The 20,403-nt window shown below is 44.2% G+C and overlaps 1 protein-coding gene across 1 annotated transcript in view; it reads right to left on the reverse strand.

The window, feature by feature from the left end:
- Positions 1-17,356, reverse strand: part of ltc4s (leukotriene C4 synthase) — a 37,934-nt gene extending 20,578 nt beyond the window's left edge. Inside the window, exon 1 of the mRNA XM_048543783.2 lies at positions 17,119-17,356. Coding sequence (XP_048399740.1) covers positions 17,119-17,176 — 58 coding nt within the window. The 5' untranslated portion in view covers positions 17,177-17,356. The remainder of the gene's footprint in view (positions 1-17,118) is intronic.
- Between the last annotated feature and the right edge of the window lie 3,047 nt (positions 17,357-20,403).

Here is a 20,403-nt window from a genome sequence, read left to right on the forward strand (position 1 = left end):
CTAACATTTGATGCATTGCTTCATTGTGGAGTTGATTAACTGAAGTTGATTTCCACACTACCTGGCTGTAGGATTCACAATAGTCAATGAAATATTGCAGATCTGTAATCCAATGTTGCAATGTAGGAACCCACATCAATTTCCTCACAACTTGCTCCTACTAACAGCAATGAGAAGAGCCAGACAATGTAAATGGAGGTGTTAGCATAGGATAAATATGGGCCAGAACATGGTGCATCTCTTCTTTGAGTAGTGGTCATGAGATCTGAAAAGGCAGTCAGAGACCCGGTTTAACATTTCCTTGCTGTGTGGGACTATCGCCGTGCTAATTGGGGCAGACTTTGAACAGGTCTAGTCACTTAAGACTGGGCATCCATGAGGTGCTATGGGTCAACAGCTGCAGAATTGTACTCCAGTTCAACCTCATGGCTTAACATATTCCCTACTCATGCTTTCCCATTAAATCAGGGAATCAACCCTGGTTCAATGGAGATTGCAGGACAGCCTGTCAGCAGCAGCACCAGGCATATCTTAAAACAAGGTGTCAACCTGGTGAAGTCACCAAACAGGATGACTTGCACGCCAAACACCATAAGCAGCAAATGATAAACAGAGCTAAGCGATTCCATAACCAACAGATAGGATCTAAGCTCTGCAGTCCTGCCACATCTATAAATATCCCCATCCTTAATGATGGAAGACGTCAACACGAGTGCAAAAGATAAGGCTGAAGCATTCACAGCAATCATCAGCCAGAACTGTCAAGTGGATAATCCATCTTAGCCCACTCCGGCTGTCTCCAGCATCACAGATACCAGTCTTCCCACATATTTATATACATGTTCACAAGTGAAGATCAGTCACTGCCGCAAGAGCAGACCAGGAGAGAACAGGAACTAATATGTGGGATTTAATGGCTAGCAATCTGCAAATAGAGACCCCTAACCTCCCCAAAACTTTTCTTTGATGAATGTGCATCAGTAGAATTGTTAATACTGAGTGACAATAGGCATTGCACTGCATCTACAGAAGACAGCAACTTCTGATATTTGAAATGCCTTCATCCGAACTTTTCCAGGTGAACAATTCCATCCCAACTCTCCCAGAGATTCAGTGACTCCCTGAATCTCCAGACCAAAAGTTCCACGTGAGCACGTCCACCTTCATTGCTCTAAGCCCAAGCATTTCCCAAGGTATTGGCAGCAAAGTGTTTTTGTCCTTCTGTTTCTGCGCTCCTTATTTTTCTTTTTATTCACACACGAGATGTCAGCATCACTGGCTGGTTCAGCATTTATCGCTTATCCCTAACTGCCCTGGAGAAGGGGGAATGAGCTGCCTGTTGAACTGCTGCAGTTCAGGATGGGAGCTGTTATACGTGCAGTGCTTTTAGGGAGGGAGTTCCAGGATTTTGACCCAATGCAGTATATACCTAGAGACTAGTACAATTACCAGCAGTGCCCCGGAGAGGGTGGCATGGTGGTACTATCACTGGCCTAGACAGGGAACATGGGGTTCAAGTTCTACTACTGCAGCCGGTTAGATTTGAAATCAATGGATTAATCTGGAACATAAAACTAGCCCTATTAATTGTGACTATGAAAACCAACATCAGTTGTTGTAAAACACATCTGGTTTATTAATGTCCTTCAGGAAGAAGATCTATCATTGAGGTACTGTCTGACATATGATTCTAAATCCACCAAAGTCAATTAGAGATGGGAAATGAATGCTGACCTTGGCACATTCCATTAAAGATAAAGAAAGAAAGTTCCTAAACCATTTCAGGAAGTAAACAGGCCATAAATCCAGGGAAATCAGGTGGATTCCCTGCCGTCAGTCACACATATCATTAAATGAATTCCATTGTTCATGAAAATAATGAATTCCCAGGTTCAAGTTACTCATGAACTCATTGAGTAAATTGGTATGGATGGAATACATTAGGGTGATGTGAGACAGTCATTAGTGAGGCAGGAAAGCCAACGAGAGGACATGGGACCATGGCTGTTTTAAGAAAGGCTTTAATGACTTGAGTGTGGTTGAGAGATGGGTCAAGCTTTTGAAGAGAGATGTAGGGAGGAGAAGGGGGATGAAAGAGTAGAGGATGGGTGTAGGATGCAAAACAGGAAGAGAGATAGAAAAGCTGAAATTATTTTGTTCAATTCTACATTCTGAAATCATTAATTGGATTTAATTAATCTCATGACTTACTAAGTTTATAAAGGAACAGGGGTACAGTAGGCAGATGATGTGCTGTAATTGTTGGGCCAGAAACTACTCTTTAACTTCACTCTCAAAATGTAGGTAGGATGGAGGAATGGTGTAGGGAGGGCGATTAAACTGGAGACTTTGCCAGTTATGGAGATTTGGTGGGGCACGTAACCCAGGTTGGGAATTGGGGAATGGCTAACTGACTGAAGGATGAACCAAGATCTGGGATGATTCTCAGTTCAAAATCAAGATGGTTGAAGGAGGCACCTGCAAATGAAATAGGGGTGATTGTCAGAAGGCATGCTGACCCTGCTTCCCTTGACCAAGCGTTGGATCCTTGGCCCTCATCTCACCCCTGCACCTCACTGTCAGCCCCACTAAGCAGTGCTCACCATAAATAATTATTCTAATTGGTTTCGATTTCCGATGAGAAACTCAATTATTTCAATTAGTGAAATTGCATCATTGGTTAAACAGAGCCTAAGCATACAATTTTCCAGTCAGAGTTTTATACTAATTTACACTTCACAAAACCACCCCCCCCCCCAAAAATATGGAATACTTGTACCTCAGATACACACAGTTTTTCACCCAATTACTCCTGAGTTCCATTTGATCTCGGGTATCCCAACCAGGCCCTGCTAGATGATAATTTGCATACTGGTGCTATTATGAGAACACAGACTCTCATTTCCCTTCACGCAGGCCTCACTTCCAGGATAATTGAACTTCCTTGTTCAGATTCTGCCAATGGGAAATTGCACAAGTCCTGCACCACATCATCAATCTCCACATGATTTCACATGTCCAGAACTGAACATAAGACTCTCATATTTTCACCTAACCATCTCCTTCCAATCTTCTATAATCTTCAATATTTTTCAAATATGCAAGTATTTGTGTCACACAATTGCTATTTCTTAAACCATAATTACTATTATTCCTACTACCTTTAATTTTGTTAGTCTCCCATAAGTTTTTGATTCTTAATTAATAAGAGAAGAGCTGTATTTAAATAGGTGCCTTTTGTAACCTCAGGGTGTTCCAAAGCAAATGAAGATTTTTAAAAAGGAACATTAATGCGATGTGGGTGTTACAGGCTGACCCAGTCTTTCTTGACCATTCCTGTACAAAACACTAGTGCGGCCTCATTTGGAATATTGCATGCAGTTCTGGTCGCCCCATTACAGGGAGGATGTGGAAGCATTGGAAAAGGTGCAGACGAGATTTACCAGGATGTTGCCTGGTCTGGAGCGCAGGCCCTATGAAGAAAGGCTGAGGGGCTTGGGTCTGTTCTCATTGGAGAGTACGAGGCTAAGAGGAGATTTAATAGAGACATAGAAGATGATCAGAGGATTAGATAGAGTGGACAGTGAGAGTCTTTTTCCGAGGATGATGATGTCAGCTTGTACGAGGGGGCATAGCTACAAATTGAGGCGTGATAGATTTAAGACAGATGCCAGAGGCAGGTTCTTTACTCAGAGAGTGGTAAGGGCGTGGAATGCCCTGCCTGCCAATGTAGTCAACTCAGGCACATTAGAGGAAATTAAACAGTCCTTGGATAAGCATATGAATGATGATGGGATAAGGTAGGGGGAGGGGTTTAGACTAGTTCGCAGGTTGGCACAACATCAAGGGCTGAAGGGCCTGTTCTGCGCTGTATTGTTCTATCTGCACAGAGGACAGGTAAGAGTCAAACACCTTGCTCTGGGTCTGGAATCATATGTAGGCCAGGCCAGGCCAGGCCAGGTAAGGATAACAGGTTTCCTTCCCTGAAGGACATCAGTGAACCAGACTGGTTTTTACAATAATCAACAGTGGTTACATGGTTGCCATTAGTCCAGACATTTGGTTTTATTGAATTCAAATTTTACCACCTGCCTTGATGGGATTCAAGCCTATATCGTCCAACCATTAGAGCAAAGTGTGGAGCTGAATGAACACAGCAGGCCAAGCAGCATCTTAGGAGCACAAGGATGCTGCTTGGCCTGCTGTGTTCATCCAGCTCCACACTTTGTTATCTCAGATTCTCCAGCATCTGCAGTTCCCATTATCTCTCATCTGACCACTACTCTGGGATTCTGACCAAATGTCTTCTAAATATTGTAACTGCACTTAGATCTACCACTGCTTCTGGCAGTTCATCATTGTGATCAACAATGAACAATCTTTGCTATTTCACCATTTGGTATGCTACCTGGTCTTTTAAAAATGAAGATTACAGAACATTACAAAGCATCTCCAATTTGTTTAAATCCTGGCCCTAAGAGGCTCTTAACCTACTTGTGAAAAGAAAATAATCATTGTCACAAAAGGGTTATGAAAATGTCCCTGCCTTGAATTGTCAGCTTGGGTTCTATAGTCAAGGCTGTGGATTATATCTTGAACCAATGGCTTTCAGGCACAGACAGGAGAGTGTTCCCACTGAGACACAACTGACAGCTCAGAAGTGTCCAGGAAGGCAAAAATCTATAAAATATGAAACTGAAACTATAAACTGTGTTTTTGTAATTATATTTATAATCCTGTTGTGAAAGAGTAAATTTCCATTCAAAAGGGTTCTGATCACATTCTTGACATGCCTCAATGATTCACAGTAACTTAATTATTTTTGAAAATGCAGCCAATGTTGCTACATATGACAAACAGCAACAATTCACGTGTTATGAAGAGGAAGTGGGATTAGTTTGTGTGATGATTTCAAATGGAATGTTGCCCAACACATTACTCTGTTGTACATACACCCTGCCAAATTCACCAACGTAACCATAATATCTCTCAAACTAAATGTAGAAACAGCGAACCTAACTAATGTCTCGTCCCACACAGAAGTGCCACCAGTCACAGGAGTAACTGTCGTGTCAGTCCAGATGGTGCCCTAGTTAATTATGGCGATATTCTGGCATGTGGTATTTCAGAACTAGCCACATCCGTAGGCAGGTTATTCTGAAACACTGGAATTCACCCAACAATATGGAAAATTGTCCAGGTATCTGCTGACAGAGTGTAGCATCTAGATCTCTCCTAAAACTGAAACCAGTAGGAGTCAGGGGAAAACTCTCCAAGACACAACAAAAATAAAGTTGCTGGAAAAGCTCTGCAGGTCTGGCAGCATCTGTGGAGGAGAATAGAGAGTAAACGTTTCAGGTCCGGTGATCCTTCCTCAGAACGGAAAACTCTCCAATGGTTGGAATTGTACCCGGCACATAGGAAGATGGCTTAGGCAGCTGGAGGCCAGTGATTTCACCCCCAGAACAACCATGCAAGAGTTCCTCTGTGCAGTGTCCTGCTCTCAACCATCTTCAGCTGCCTTACCAATGACTGCCTCTCCATTACAGATCAAAATGGAGATATTTCTTGTGATTTTAAAACATCCAGCACACTGGATACAGTTCGTGACAAACGGCTGCATCTCCCAGTCACGACCCACTTCAACTCCTGCTCCCACTCCATGGACAACACGTCCATCCTGGGCTTCCTCCAGTGCCACAACGATGCCACCCGAAAGCTGTAGGAACAGCACCTCATGTTCCGCTTGGGAACCCTGCAGCCTCAATATGGGCTTCACAAGCTTTAAAATCTCCCCACCCCTGACCTCATCCCAAGACCAGCCCAGCTTGCCCTGCGTCCTTCACTTCTCTGTCTTTTCTCCCACCTATCCACTCCTCTAACCTCACTGACCAACCCCGACCACTTCCTACCTACCAGCCTCATGTCCGCCTCCTTCACTTGACGGTCTTCCCTCCCACCCACCCACGCCTCCCTCCCAACTGACCAACCCCCATCCCAACTCCCTACGTACACCCACTTTACTGGCTCCATCCCTGCCTCCTTGACCTGTCTGTCTTCTCTCCACCTATTTACTCCTTTATCCACCTTGCGTCATCGCCTCCCTCTCTCTTTATTTATTTCAGAGTCCCCTTCCCCTCCCCCATTTGTGAAGAAAGGTCCAGACCCAAAACATCAGCTTTCCTGCTCCTCTGATGCTGCCTGGTCTGCTGTGTTCATCCAGCTCCACACTGTGTAATCTTACATTGGATGCAAATTGTTCAATCAGTGAAGCAACCCAGGCAGTAAGACCCGGACAATATCCAGGCTTGGGCAGACAACATTTGCCAACTCTCCTTGACATTCAGTGAAATTACCATCACTGAATCCTCCTTATCATCACTAAAACAACAGTAAAATACTGTGGATGCTGGATATCTGAAAGAATTACAGTGAATCCTGGAGAAATTCAGCAAGTCTGGTAGCATCTGTGGAGAGAGAAACAGAGTTAACATTTTATGTCTAATACAATTCTTGTTTGGAACTGAAAGGGTTTAGAAGATTTTTTTATGTTTTTGGCAGAGGTGAACGAGAATCAAGGGAGTAGATGGTATAGCGGCCTTTCGGTCCCCAACGATCACCAGCTTAGGGTTACCACTGACCAGGAACTAAACTTGAACAGTCATATAAATACTGTAGCTACAAGACCAGGTCAGAGTCTGGGAATTCTGCAGTGATTAACATGCAACATTAATGTTTACATTTAAGACCAACTGGTGACATTTTCACCTGAAATAGAAGATTACCACTCAAGACACTTGACCACAAAATCTAGATTGAGACTTCAATGAGGGAATGTTGTATTGTTCCAAGTCTATGTTTTGGATGAAATGTTAAACTGACATCTCACTTGCCTGTTCAACATGATGTCAAAAGGCTCATAGCATATTCGAGAAGGGGAAGGGTTGGTGGGGGGGTGGGGGGGGGCGCAGGGGGGGGGGGGGCAGGGGTGTGAGGGTGGGGGGGTGGATCTGACCAACATGTCAATCAACATCATAAACTGAAACTTAATTATTCATTTCACTGCTGTTTATTTTTTGAGATCTTGCCATGTGCAAATTAGTGTGTGTTTACAATCCCTGAAACTGAAATTCCCTATTCACCAAACAGGCCTGTGTCAGCAATGATCAGTTCCAAATTGTTAACAGTAACTCTAAACAATTCAGCACTCAGGAGTGGCCTGTTTCCTGATGATGTTAACTCAGCCAACTATCTTGGTCTCATTAAACTGGATGGAAATGTACATCCTAACATTCATTATTGTCAGTGATAATATCGTGTTGATGTGGTGTTATTGGACTAAGGAGCTTTGTCAGAGAGAGTCCTCACAAAGGCTATCCAGGCCTGATCCAAGAACTGGATATCGGGAAGGAGGGGACCTACTCAGAGTCATACCCCTCCACACCCTTGCAACTCCTTTCCCCTACTTAACAGTCATCTGGCTCCCCTGAAGGTGGAGCCCTTCTGGGCAGCATTCTCAGTGGCCCTGTCAAGACTGAGTGGATATAGGTCAGCAGTTTTCACCAGTCAGGACTTTCACCCCCCATAGGGACATCCTGTTGGTGGAATGGCCATTTCAGATTGGTTTGTAGTTCAGCTGACCTCGCTGAGCATCATATAACATGCCTCTCACTGGCTCCCCAGCCGGTATGTGAGACTCTCACTACCACCCTGAGTCTCTCACTACATTCAATGTATCCCCCACTGAGCCACAGCCAATGTTTTACAATGCCAACTAGTCCACTGATGGTCCTTTAAGGAAGAAAACATGCTCTCTGCCTATATGTGACTCCAGTCCTGCAAACATACAAATTAAGAGCAAAATTAGGCCATTCTGCCCTTCAAGCCTGCTGTCTTTCCACAAGATCCCGGCTGATTTTTCTCTGTTTCGAATTTCATATTCCCATTTACTCCCAAACAACGTTAGATTCGTTTGTCTAAGAAGAATGTATCTACCTGTGTCTAAAAAATATTCTATGTCCCCGCATCCACTGCCTTCTGAGGCAGTCTCACATGCACGCGCTGGGATTTGGCCGCATTTATCAAAAAGCGGTGCTCAGTGGTTGAAGAAGACATCTCATCACCACCATCTCAAGGCAACCCAGGACTGTGTAAACATCCACATGCTGAGAATGAACAGAAGACTGAATTTCATGAGCATATCGTTGCCATTTTAAGCTAGAGTGAAAGAGTGATTTATGTTGGTATGAAAACAGAGGTTGCTGGAAAAGATCAGCAGGTTTGGCAGCATCTGCGGACGTAAATCAGAGTTGACGTTTTGGGTCAGGTGACCCTTCCTCAGAGCTGATGGTAGTTAGATGATACATCAGGAACACATCTGAACTGACCACAAGATTCCTACGACCACTGGGCATCAGAGTAGCACACAAACCCACATCAACCCTACGACAGCTGCTCACCCAAACCAAAGACCCACTACCCACTACGGACAGGACTAATGTCACATACAAGATTCCCTGCAGAGACTGACAAACACTATATTGGACAAACAGGAAGGAAATTAACAACAAGGGTACACGCACACAACATTAGGGGTGGCTCAGTGGTTAGCACTGCAGCCTCACAGCGCCAGGGATCTGGGTTCGATTCCAGCCTCAGGTAACTGTCTGTGTGGAGTTTGCACATTCTCCCTGTGTCCGTGTGGGTTTCCTCCGGGTGCTCCGGTTTCCTCCCACAGTCCAAAGACGTGCAGGCTGGGTGGATTGGCCATGCTAAATTGCCTGTGTGTTTAGGGGTGTGTGGGTTATAGGGGGACGGGTCTGGGTGGGATGCTTCAAGGGGCGGTGTGGACTTGTTGGGCCGAAGGGCCTGCTTCCAATCTAATCTAGTCAACTGTCTACAAAAAGACATGGCCAATACTCACTCATCTCTATCCACATGGTTAAGGAGAACCACCGATTCAACTGGGACAACACCAAGATCCTGGGACAGAAAAAGCAGAGACAGCACAGGAATTCCTAGAAGCCTGACCCCTCAAAGAAAGCCATCAACAAACACATAGATCTTGATTCCACATTTGCTCCATTGCGAAGGTAAGCCGGAAGTGTGGTAATCAAGCTCAACGGACAGCAGAGTGTAAATAACAGGTGGGAAAACACACCGACGCTTCATCGGAGGCTGTACTGATGATGCTACCCAGCAGGGTAATGAAACATCCGTGGAACAACAAACCAGCTCGGGGAGCCAACCAACCTCAACATCCACAACCCGAGCTACAAATCTCCAAAACCTTAGAAACGTGGGATACTCTTGAAGTAATAACCAGCTAGCAGTAAGCCGTCAAGTCACACATTTAGAGAGAAAAGAAACACACAAGACTGCAAGAAATAGATAGAGGAGTAGGCCTCAAACCTGCTCCACCATTCAATGGGATCATGGCTGATCTGATATTCCACATGTCCACTTTCCTGCCCTTTCCCTTTTAACCCTTGACTGATTGATCAACAATCCCTCTATCTCAGCCTTAAATGCATGCAAGGACTCTGTTCCCTCAGCTCTCTGTGGCAAGGCAATCCATACACACACAAACCTCAGAGAAGAAATTCCTCCTCATCTCAGTCTTGCATTGGTGTTCCCTTGATCTGAGACTACCCTCTGACCCTAGACTCTTCCACAAGGGGAAACATTCACTCAGCACTTACCCTGTCAAGCTCCATTAGAATCCTATATGCTTCAATGAGATCACCTCTCATTCTTGGAGTAGATTCAAATTTTTTTTTTAGCCTTTGCTCATAAGATCATCCCTCAATACCAGGGATCATCCAAACAAACTTGCACTGAACATCCTCCACTGAAATGATATCTTTTCTTAAGTAAGGGAACCAAAACTGCACCAGACGGGATCTCACCAGCATCTCATACAGTTGCATAAGACTTCCCTACCCTTAAACGCCAAACCCCTTGAAATAAGTGCCAACATTCCATTAGCCTTCCTGACTACCTGTGTGCTAACTTTCTAGGTTTCATGTATAGGTATGGCCAAGTACGTGTGTTGCATTTGGCAGCTTTCTGCAATAAACAATGCTCTGTTCTTTCGTTCTCCCTTCCGAAATGAACAACTTCACATTATCCCACATTACACACCATTTGTCAAATTTTGTGTACTTACCTAACCTATTAATATCTCTCTATAAACTGTTTGTACCCCCTTCACAGGGTGCGTTTCTACATACTTTTGGGCTTTCTGCAAATTTGGCGACAGTACATTCGCTTCCTTCTTCCAAGTGATTAATATATATTGGAAACAGACGCAGTCCCAATACTATCAGAGATAATGGGAACTGCAGATGCTGGAGAATTCCAAGATAACAAAATGTGAGGCTGGATGAACACAGCAGGCCAAGCAGCATCTCAGGAGCACAAAAGCTGACGTTTCGGGCCTAGACCCTTCATCAGAGAGCTCTGATGAAGGGTCTAGGCCTGAAACGTCAGCTTTTGTGCTCCTGAGATGCTGCTTGGCCTGCTGTGTTCATCCAGCCTCACATTTTATTATCTTGCAGTCCCAATACTGATCCCTGTGGAACCCCATTGGTCACAAGCTGCCTACTGAAAAAGAACCCCTTGTCCCCAATTGCTGTTGCCTCCCATTAGCCAAGTCGCTATACACACCAAAATGCTACCATTTTTGGTAGGGAACAAGAGGACTAGATGTTCCTGAGCAGACTTACAGGAACTCTAGCGATCAAAAATCTTTGGGAAGCAGCCAAATTGGCCACGCAGATTTCAGGAACAAAGCCAATCCTTGCAAGAAGACACTGCATGTAGAAATTGCATCAGAGGCACTGCGGTTCATGGATATGCTTATGGTTAATTTTTGAACTCTTCATAGTTTGGATAAAAATCTTATCCGTGTTTGACAAACCACAGAGCAGGAGGATTCCATACTAAACAGTCTTGAAAGGATTATTGAAGTGGAAACAGAAATAAAGTGATGAGTGTCATTTCAATATATTGGGTACAGTCACACTGAGCTGATTGGCTCCTTCTGTGCCATAACAAATCTGTGGCATTCTTTATTCAAAAATTTGACAAACATTAGAGTTCACTGGTCGGACTGCTCCTGGTGCTGTGGACTGTGGAGGTAACAAACAAGTTCGACAAAGGAGAATCAGTGGTCCTGATCTTTTTGGAGTTCAAGGCGGCATTTGACAAGGCCTCTAAATAAGGTAAGAGCCCATGGTGTTAGGAGCAGGGTATTGGCACAGATAGATGATTGGCTGACTACCACAAGGCAGAGAGTGGGGAATAAAAGGTAATCTTTTTCAGGATGGCTGCCATTGATTAGTAGAGTTTTGCAGGAGTCAGTTTTGGGGCTACTATTCATGTCATTATTTTTCATTCATTAATGGGACAAGGGTATTGCTGGCGAGGCAGCATTTATTGCCGATCCCTAATTACCCAGAGGGCAGTTCAGAATCAACCACATTGTTGTGGGTCTGGAGTCACTCGTAGGCCAGACCAGGTAAAGATGACAGTTTCTCTCCCTAAAGGACATTAGTGAACCACTTGGATTTTTTTCAACAATGGATTCATGGTCATAATTAGATTCCCAATTCCAGATACTTTTTTATTGAATTCAAATTCCACCATCAGCCATGACGTGATTTGAATGAAGGTCCCCAGAATGTTATCTGGGATAGTATACATTAATGATCTGAGCAAAGGAACAGAGGAAATTGTTGCTAAGTTTGCAGATGACATAAAAATAGGTGGAGGTACAGATAATGTTGAGGAAGCAGGATGCTGCTGAAGGACAGGTGAGGATAATGGGGAAAATAGTGGCAAATGGATTATAATGTGGAAAGGTGTGAGATTATGCACTTTGGAAGGATGAACAGAGGCATTGGCTATTTTTTAAACACAAAGGGACTTAACAGAATCCTGAGTCAAGACTCCTAAGGTCAACAACGCAGGTTTATTTGGTAGTTGGAAAAAAATGCAACATTACCATTCATTTGGAGAGGACTAGAATATAAAAGCAGAGATGTACTGCTGAAGCTATATAAGGTTCTGGTCAGACTGTACTTGAGCAATTTTGAGCCCCATATCCAAGGTAGTGTGTGCTGGAATTGGAGACTTATCACATGACAAGTGGTTGAGGACTCCTGATCTGTACCCAATGGAGTTGAGAAGGATAAGGGGGATCTCATTGAAACTTACAGAATACTGAGAGGTCTGGATAGTGTGGATATGGAGAAGATACTTCCATGAGTAGGAAAGACCAGGACCTGAGGAACAGCCTCAGATTGAAGGGACCGCCCTTGAGAACTGAAATGCAGAGGAATTTCTTCAGCCAAAGTGTGATGAATCTGTGGAATTCATTGCTGCAAAAGGTTTTGGAAGCCAAGTCATTGACTCTATTTAAGGCAGAGATAGGATCCTGACTAGTAAGGGGATCAAGGGTTTTGGGGATAAAGTAGGAGAATAGGGTTGAGAAACAAATCAGCCATGATCGCATGGTGGAGTGGACTTGATGGTACAATTGGACAAATTTTGCTCATAGATCTTATTTTAAGACAAAAAAGAGAAATACATTGCATTGAAATATCTTGTGTCACAACTCAGGATGTCTTAAAGAACTTTACAGCCAATGGAGTATTTTCTAATGTAATCTGTTTTGGTCAATAATGATGATCAAAGCATAAGCATTGCTGCAGCTCTGCATGGGAGAAACTCCCCTCTTCACTTATGAGTACTGCATCTGCATAACAGGGCTGCAGTTAAACATCTTGCACTTTAGATAGTACCTGAGAATTGGGATGTGCCAATCAGGAAATACAGAAGGGTCGAGAGCTATTTTCTTCATAAAAGCAAAGATTTGGGATTGTCTAAGATTACGAAAACATTTGAACTCTCTTTGGGGAGACTTTGAACTAAAACTCATGAAATCAACTCAGGAATTCAGGGGAGACCTCCTTACCCAGAGGGCAAGCCTGTAAGAATCTTTTAGGTTTCAACGTATACTGTTTTAGCCATCTTATGTAGTCCCATTACTCTCAGGAGATGTGCTTCAAAAGTACTCTGGTTCACTACACTTCTCAGAATGCTACCATTTATTGTGTGTTCCTCTGCCTTATTTGCAGTCCCTAAATGCATCACCTTGAATTCCTTCAGGTTGAGTTTCATTTATCAGCTCTCTACCCACCTGACCAGTCCATTGATATCTACCTACTGTTTACAATTTTCTCTCTTTCTCACTGTCAGTTGCACAGTCAATTCTCATACCATTCGCAAACATCTTTATCATATTTCCAAACATTCAGAATTAGCCAAGGCTCAGTGGATAGCAGTTATACCTCTAAGTCAGAAGGTTGGGAATTCAGGCTTTACTCCAAGGACTTAAGCAGATAACCCAGAGGAGCACTCCTTGTAAGAGTATGAGGGAGCACTAGCCTCATAAAACCCCCCACTCTGGAAGCAGGCCACTTGGCCTATTGGGCCCACATCGCACACTCCAAAGGGCATCCCACCCAACCCTTACTGCTTACCCCATCCCCATAACCCTGCATTTCCCATGGCTAACCCACCTAGGCTGCACATCCCCAGACACAATGGGCAATTGAGCAGGGCCAATCCAGCCTGCCCTGCACAAATTTACACTGTGGGTGAAAACCGGAGCATCTGGAGGATATCCATGCAGATACATGGAAAACGTGCAAACTCCGCACAGTCACCCAAGGGTGGAACCGAACCCAGGTCCCTGGCGCTGTGTGAGGCAGCAGTGCTACCCATTGAGCCACCGCACCAGCCTTTTGTTGCAGGTGAGGTTAAACCACAGCCTTGTCTGCCCGCTTCGGGTGGATATAACAGATCCAATAGACGTAGCTCTGAAGAAGAGCAACAGAGTTCATCCCATTGTCCAATGGCTACATTTATTCTTAATCCAAAATTACCAAAAGGAACTGTTTCTTATATTCCTGTTTGTGGGATATCATTGTGTATAAACTGATGGCTATGTTTCCCTGTGTAAAATAGGGAACACATTTCAGAAATACCTCATTGGCAGTAAAACACTTTGGAATATGCCAAGATGGTGGGAGATCCATGTTCTTTCATTATTCAAAGAGTAGCTGGACAAGACTTTCTTTCTCACTTAGGTTCTGGAAGTTAAGGGGTCGTGATCAGAGGTCACCAGCTTATTTAAACAAATATCAGAGAACTTTTCACTCAAAAAAAGTGCATTGTCCAATTGTTTGCTTTTTGGGCAAACCCACATTGAAGTTTAACCATGATTCCTCAAGACTCTGTTGCACATTGATTTATTGGTCACATGTTGAATGCATTTTCTTTGTTGTATTAAATGGACTGACCTTGCAGTGTGCATTAGATTAATTTAATTCCATGAGACCTTACTCAAACTTCATACTTATTCTGACTTTAATTGGCTACAAGCCCATAGTTTAAAGAAAATTGAGATTCTTCTCCAACATTTGTACCTTCTTTAAAACAGTTCTTAAAACCTATTCCTTTATGCATCTCTGCAAATATCTTTGCAACAGAGTTAATCTTCTGCCTAATTTATTATGCTGCTGGTCTAAAGTGCATCCTACAACACATTAGGTCCCATTCACTTCTGTATTCATTGAGTGACATTCACACCTCCTCCGGTCCCGCAATCCTCCAACTCTTGCCCTCTTCTGCAGCTCCGATTTTAATCCCTCCATCATTAGCAACAATGCCATCAATGAACTGTGCCTTGAACTCTGGAATTCCATCCACTAATCCCCAGCCCCTCCAAGAAAACTTCCTCCCCCTTTAAGACTTCTTTAAACTAAACTACTTAGGCCAAAAAATTTGGCCTAAGATTTATGTTTCATAAGATTCCTTTGAAGCACCTTTGGGCATGTTGCTACACTAAAGACACTTAGAGGAGAAAGGTGAGATAGAATCACTGCAATCACAGTAAGAGGTAATTTACAAATGTCCATAGGAGGTTCGAATAGAAGTCTTAAAGGGGGAGAAAGTTTTTTTGGAGGGGCTGGGGATTAGTGGATGGAATTCCAGAGTTCAAGGCACAGTTCATTGATGGCATTGTTCAAATAGCAACCTTACAGTTCAAAATACATGGACAAATAGTTTCAAGAACAGCGTCTTCCCCGCTGATAATGAACTTTTGAATCAACCTCTCAAATTTTAATGTTGATCTTGCTCTCTTTGCATCTTCTTAAAAGCCGTAACATTGTATTCTTCACTCTGTTCTTTTCCTTGTGCACTTTGTGTGGCATGAACTGCCTGTACTGCAGCAAAACAATACTTTTCACTGTAGCCAGGTTAATGTGACAGTAATAAATCAAACCAAATCAAAAAGACAACTTTGCAGTTCAAAATACATGCTAACACAAGCTGTCAGCCGTGATTTCTGTTTGATTTATTTGCCTGCGATTATCCCTGACTTGGAAAACAGGATAAATAAGCAACAAGCTGCAAATGTAAGATAACATTGAAAGAGCACTGCCCTTCTCCTCCTGTACTGTAATGTCAGGCTCCATGACTTGGCACACTGATGAAGGATAAAATACTGAGTGCATTGTTGAACGAAATATATTCACTTCCTCAGTATAATCATAGATGTCTCCAAGCCTTCACGCTAATGAATTACTTTTGAAATGTCATCACTGTTGTAGTGTCAGAAATGACACAACCATTGTGGTAACTGGACACTGGGTGAGAATTGCCCTGACTGAAATAACAGTGAGGAAACTTGTAATGACAGAGTTTCACAGATATCTGCATTTCCAACGACACCACTGATGCCCATGCCTTCTTGCTTTTATTTCATTAGTGTACTTTATTCATAAAACAAAATCTCTATATATACAGTCACAATCACAAATCAGTTCAGAACAATACCATATGACTAAAACAAGCAAAAATGGAGTGTGACTCTATCCAACAAACAAAGGCATCTCTTACTTGTACGAGACTATATTTACATGTACTTGAGGTGCTAAGGATGTTGGTGCCTTCAGTTATCTAGACCCCAGGTTTTGGAATTCCCTCCCTAAAGTTTTTCATGCCTTTACTTTTTTTAAAAATGATGTGGAGATGCTGGGGTTAGACTAGGCTGGACAAGGCCAGAAGTCACACCACGCCAGGTTATAGTCAGCAGGGTTTATTTGAAAACACAAGCTCTCCCAGTGTTGCTCCTTCAGGTCGTCACCTAACAAAGGAGCAGTACTCCAAATGCCTGTGATTTCAAATAAACCTTTTAGATGATAACCTAGTGCCTTGAGACTTCAGACCATTTCCATTTTTAAGACGCCTGTTAAAGTGTATTTGGCCAAAACTTTCACTGTTGCTGGAGCAGGTAGTGGAATTGGCCTCATTTGCGGCATTTAAGCGGCTATTAGATATGCATATGGATGATAGTATAAGGTAGGGGTGGAGGTTATATAGACCTTAGGTTTAAGGTGAAATTTCGGCACACCATTGTGGATCAAACGGTCTGCACTGATCTATGTTTTAATATGTGGCTCAATAATTTTTAGCACCTTGGAACAACCCTATATGTTAAGGGTGTGACATAAATATACTTTTGACCGTTCATCCATGCGACCCTGCAGCACAGGGTCACATATAAGGCAACTTCAGTTTACTCAGCTCTTCCAGTCTGTATTCAAATGGCTGCAGTGCGATTCGAACCCACAACCCTTAGTCCGAGCTTTCCCCACTGAGACCACCGCAGCTCATTTGGTCGCCAGGGAGAAGGACTTCCAAGCCTGTTGTTGGGACAAGCTCACTCTGATCTGTTGAGACTGACCAGGAAAGAAGTGTCAGTCGCTCAGAGCTGGGGAAAAACAAAGTGAGCAGCGCGGAGAGCTGCCACCACCCCACCCCGGCCCCTTCAGCAAGAGGCAGACCAGATCAATCATGACTTTCCCTAGAATATGCACGCACCCCTCCACCGCGAAGGAAACACCAACAGAAACAGCTCCAAGCTATGGTCGCACTGTTAGTTCAGCGCAAGGGAACAGCTGGAACCACGCGAGGGAAACACCTCTTGCACTTGGAAAGCGTGTTAAACCTCCTGCTAGAGAAAGCAAGCGCGACCGACTGTACCTTGCTGTAAGACGCCCAGTATGGTGATCGCAGCCAACGGCGCAAAATCGTCCAACATTGCTGCAGTTTGTCGTCCCAGGGCAAGGTGAGGGGTGGGTGACTCAGTCGGAGGTCAGCAGCGTGCTACCAGGTCCCTACTCATTCACTCTCACTCACACACCATCTCTCCTCCACACTGACATACATATAAAGCACGGGGGAGGAGCTGAGATGAACTGTCAGTTGAATATCTCCCTCCCCGGGATTTTCATCTGAGGCGCCTCCAGCACCTACACTTAATAGCTCTAACCAGACTGGTTGAACAGTTTCGGGCACATGCGGACCAGGCAAAAAAAATTTATTTTCTTTTCAAACGAGGTGGAAATTAACGTGTGCTGGCAGTCCAGAACCTGTCTTCAATTAAGGCGTTTTGTGCATGTTCCCCCTCAATATTGCCCAGCGAAACACTACGTACTGACACACACACTGCCCAGTGAAACACTGTACATACTGACACACACACACTGCCCAGTGAAACACTGTACATACTGACGCACACACAAACTGCCCAGTGAAACACTGTACATACTGACGCACACACAAACTGCCCAGTGAAACACTGTACATACTGACACACACACACTGCCCAGTGAAACACTGTACATACTGACGCACACACAAACTGCCCAGTAAAACACTGTACATACTGAAACAGACACACACACTACCCAGTCAAACACTGTACATACTGACACACAACACCCAGCGAAACACTGTACATACTGACACACACACACTGCCCAGTGAAACACTGTACACACTGACACACACCACCCAGTGAAACACTGTACATACTGACACACAACGCTCAGCAAAAAACTGTACATACTGACAGACAAACACACACACACACTGCCCGGTGAAACACTGCACCTACTGACACACACACACTGCCCAGTGAGACACTGCACATACTGACACACACACACTGCCCAGTGAGACACTGTACATACTGACACACAACGCCCAGCAAAACACTGTACATACTGACACACAACGCCCAGCAAAACACTGTACATACTGACAGACACACACTGCCCAGTGAAATACTGTACATAATGACACACAAACACACACACACTGCCCGCTGAAACACTGTACCTATTGACACACACACTGCCCAGTGAAACACTGCACATACTGACACACACACACAGCCCAGTGAGACACTGTACATACTGACACAGACACACACACTACCCAGTGAAACACCGTACATACTGACACACACTGTCCAGTGAAACACTATACATACTGACACACACACACTGCCCAGTGAAACACTGTATATACTGACGCACACACAAACTGCCCAGTGAAACACTGTACATACTGACACATGCACACACTGCCCGGTGAAACACTGTACATACTGACACGCACACTGCCCAGTGAAACACTGCACATACTGACACACATACTGCCCAGTGAAACACTGTACATACTGGCACACAGAGACACAGTACCCAGTCAAGCAGTGTACATACTGACACACACACTGCCCAGTGAAACACTGTACATACTGACACACAACGCCCATCGAAACACTATACATACTGACACACACACACTGCCCAGTGAAACACTGCAATATACTGACACACACACACACACTGCCCAGTGAAACACTGCACATAGTGACACACACTACCCAGTGAAACACGGTACATACTGACACACACACACTGCCCAGTGAAACACTGTATATACTGATGCACACACAAACTACCCAGTGAAACACTGTACGTACTGACACACACACTGCTCAGTGAAACACTGAACATACTGACGCACGCGCACACACACACACACACACACACACACAGCGCCCAGTGAAATGCTGTATATAACGACACACACACTGCACAGTGAAACACTGTATATAATGACTCACACACACACACTGCCCAGTGAAACACTGTACATAGTGACACATACACACATGGCCCAGTGAAATGCTGTACATAATGACACACACACTGCCCAGTGAAATGCTGTACATACTGACCCACACACTGCCCAGTGAAATGCTGTACATACTGACCCACACACTGCCCAGTGAAACGCTGTACATACTGACACACACACACAACCGAGTGAAACACTGTAGATACTGACACACACACTGCCCAGTGAAATACTGTACATACTGACACACAAACACACACACACTGCCCGGTGAAACACTGTACCTATTGACACACACACTGCCCAGTGAAACACTGCACATACTGACACACACACACAGCCCAGTGAGACACTGTACATACTGACACAGACACACACACTACCCAGTGAAACACCGTACATACTGACACACACTGTCCAGTGAAACACTATACATACTGACACACACACACTGCCCAGTGAAACACTGTATATACTGACGCACACACAAACTGCCCAGTGAAACACTGTACATACTGACACATGCACACACTGCCCGGTGAAACACTGTACATACTGACACGCACACTGCCCAGTGAAACACTGCACATACTGACACACATACTGCCCAGTGAAACACTGTACATACTGGCACACAGAGACACAGTACCCAGTCAAGCAGTGTACATACTGACACACACACTGCCCAGTGAAACACTGTACATACTGACACACAACGCCCATCGAAACACTATACATACTGACACACACACACTGCCCAGTGAAACACTGCAATATACTGACACACACACACACTGCCCAGTGAAACACTGCACATAGTGACACACACTACCCAGTGAAACACGGTACATACTGACACACACACACTGCCCAGTGAAACACTGTATATACTGATGCACACACAAACTACCCAGTGAAACACTGTACGTACTGACACACACACTGCTCAGTGAAACACTGAACATACTGACGCACGCGCACACACACACACACACACACACACACACACACACACAGCGCCCAGTGAAATGCTGTATATAACGACACACACACTGCACAGTGAAACACTGTATATAATGACTCACACACACACACTGCCCAGTGAAACACTGTACATAGTGACACATACACACATGGCCCAGTGAAATGCTGTACATAATGACACACACACTGCCCAGTGAAATGCTGTACATACTGACCCACACACTGCCCAGTGAAATGCTGTACATACTGACCCACACACTGCCCAGTGAAACGCTGTACATACTGACACACACACACAACCGAGTGAAACACTGTAGATACTGACACACACACTGCCCAGTGAAACACTGTACA

This window comes from Stegostoma tigrinum, chromosome 13, assembly GCF_030684315.1.
Source record: "Stegostoma tigrinum isolate sSteTig4 chromosome 13, sSteTig4.hap1, whole genome shotgun sequence".
Classification (NCBI taxonomy): Eukaryota; Metazoa; Chordata; class Chondrichthyes; order Orectolobiformes; family Stegostomatidae; genus Stegostoma; species Stegostoma tigrinum.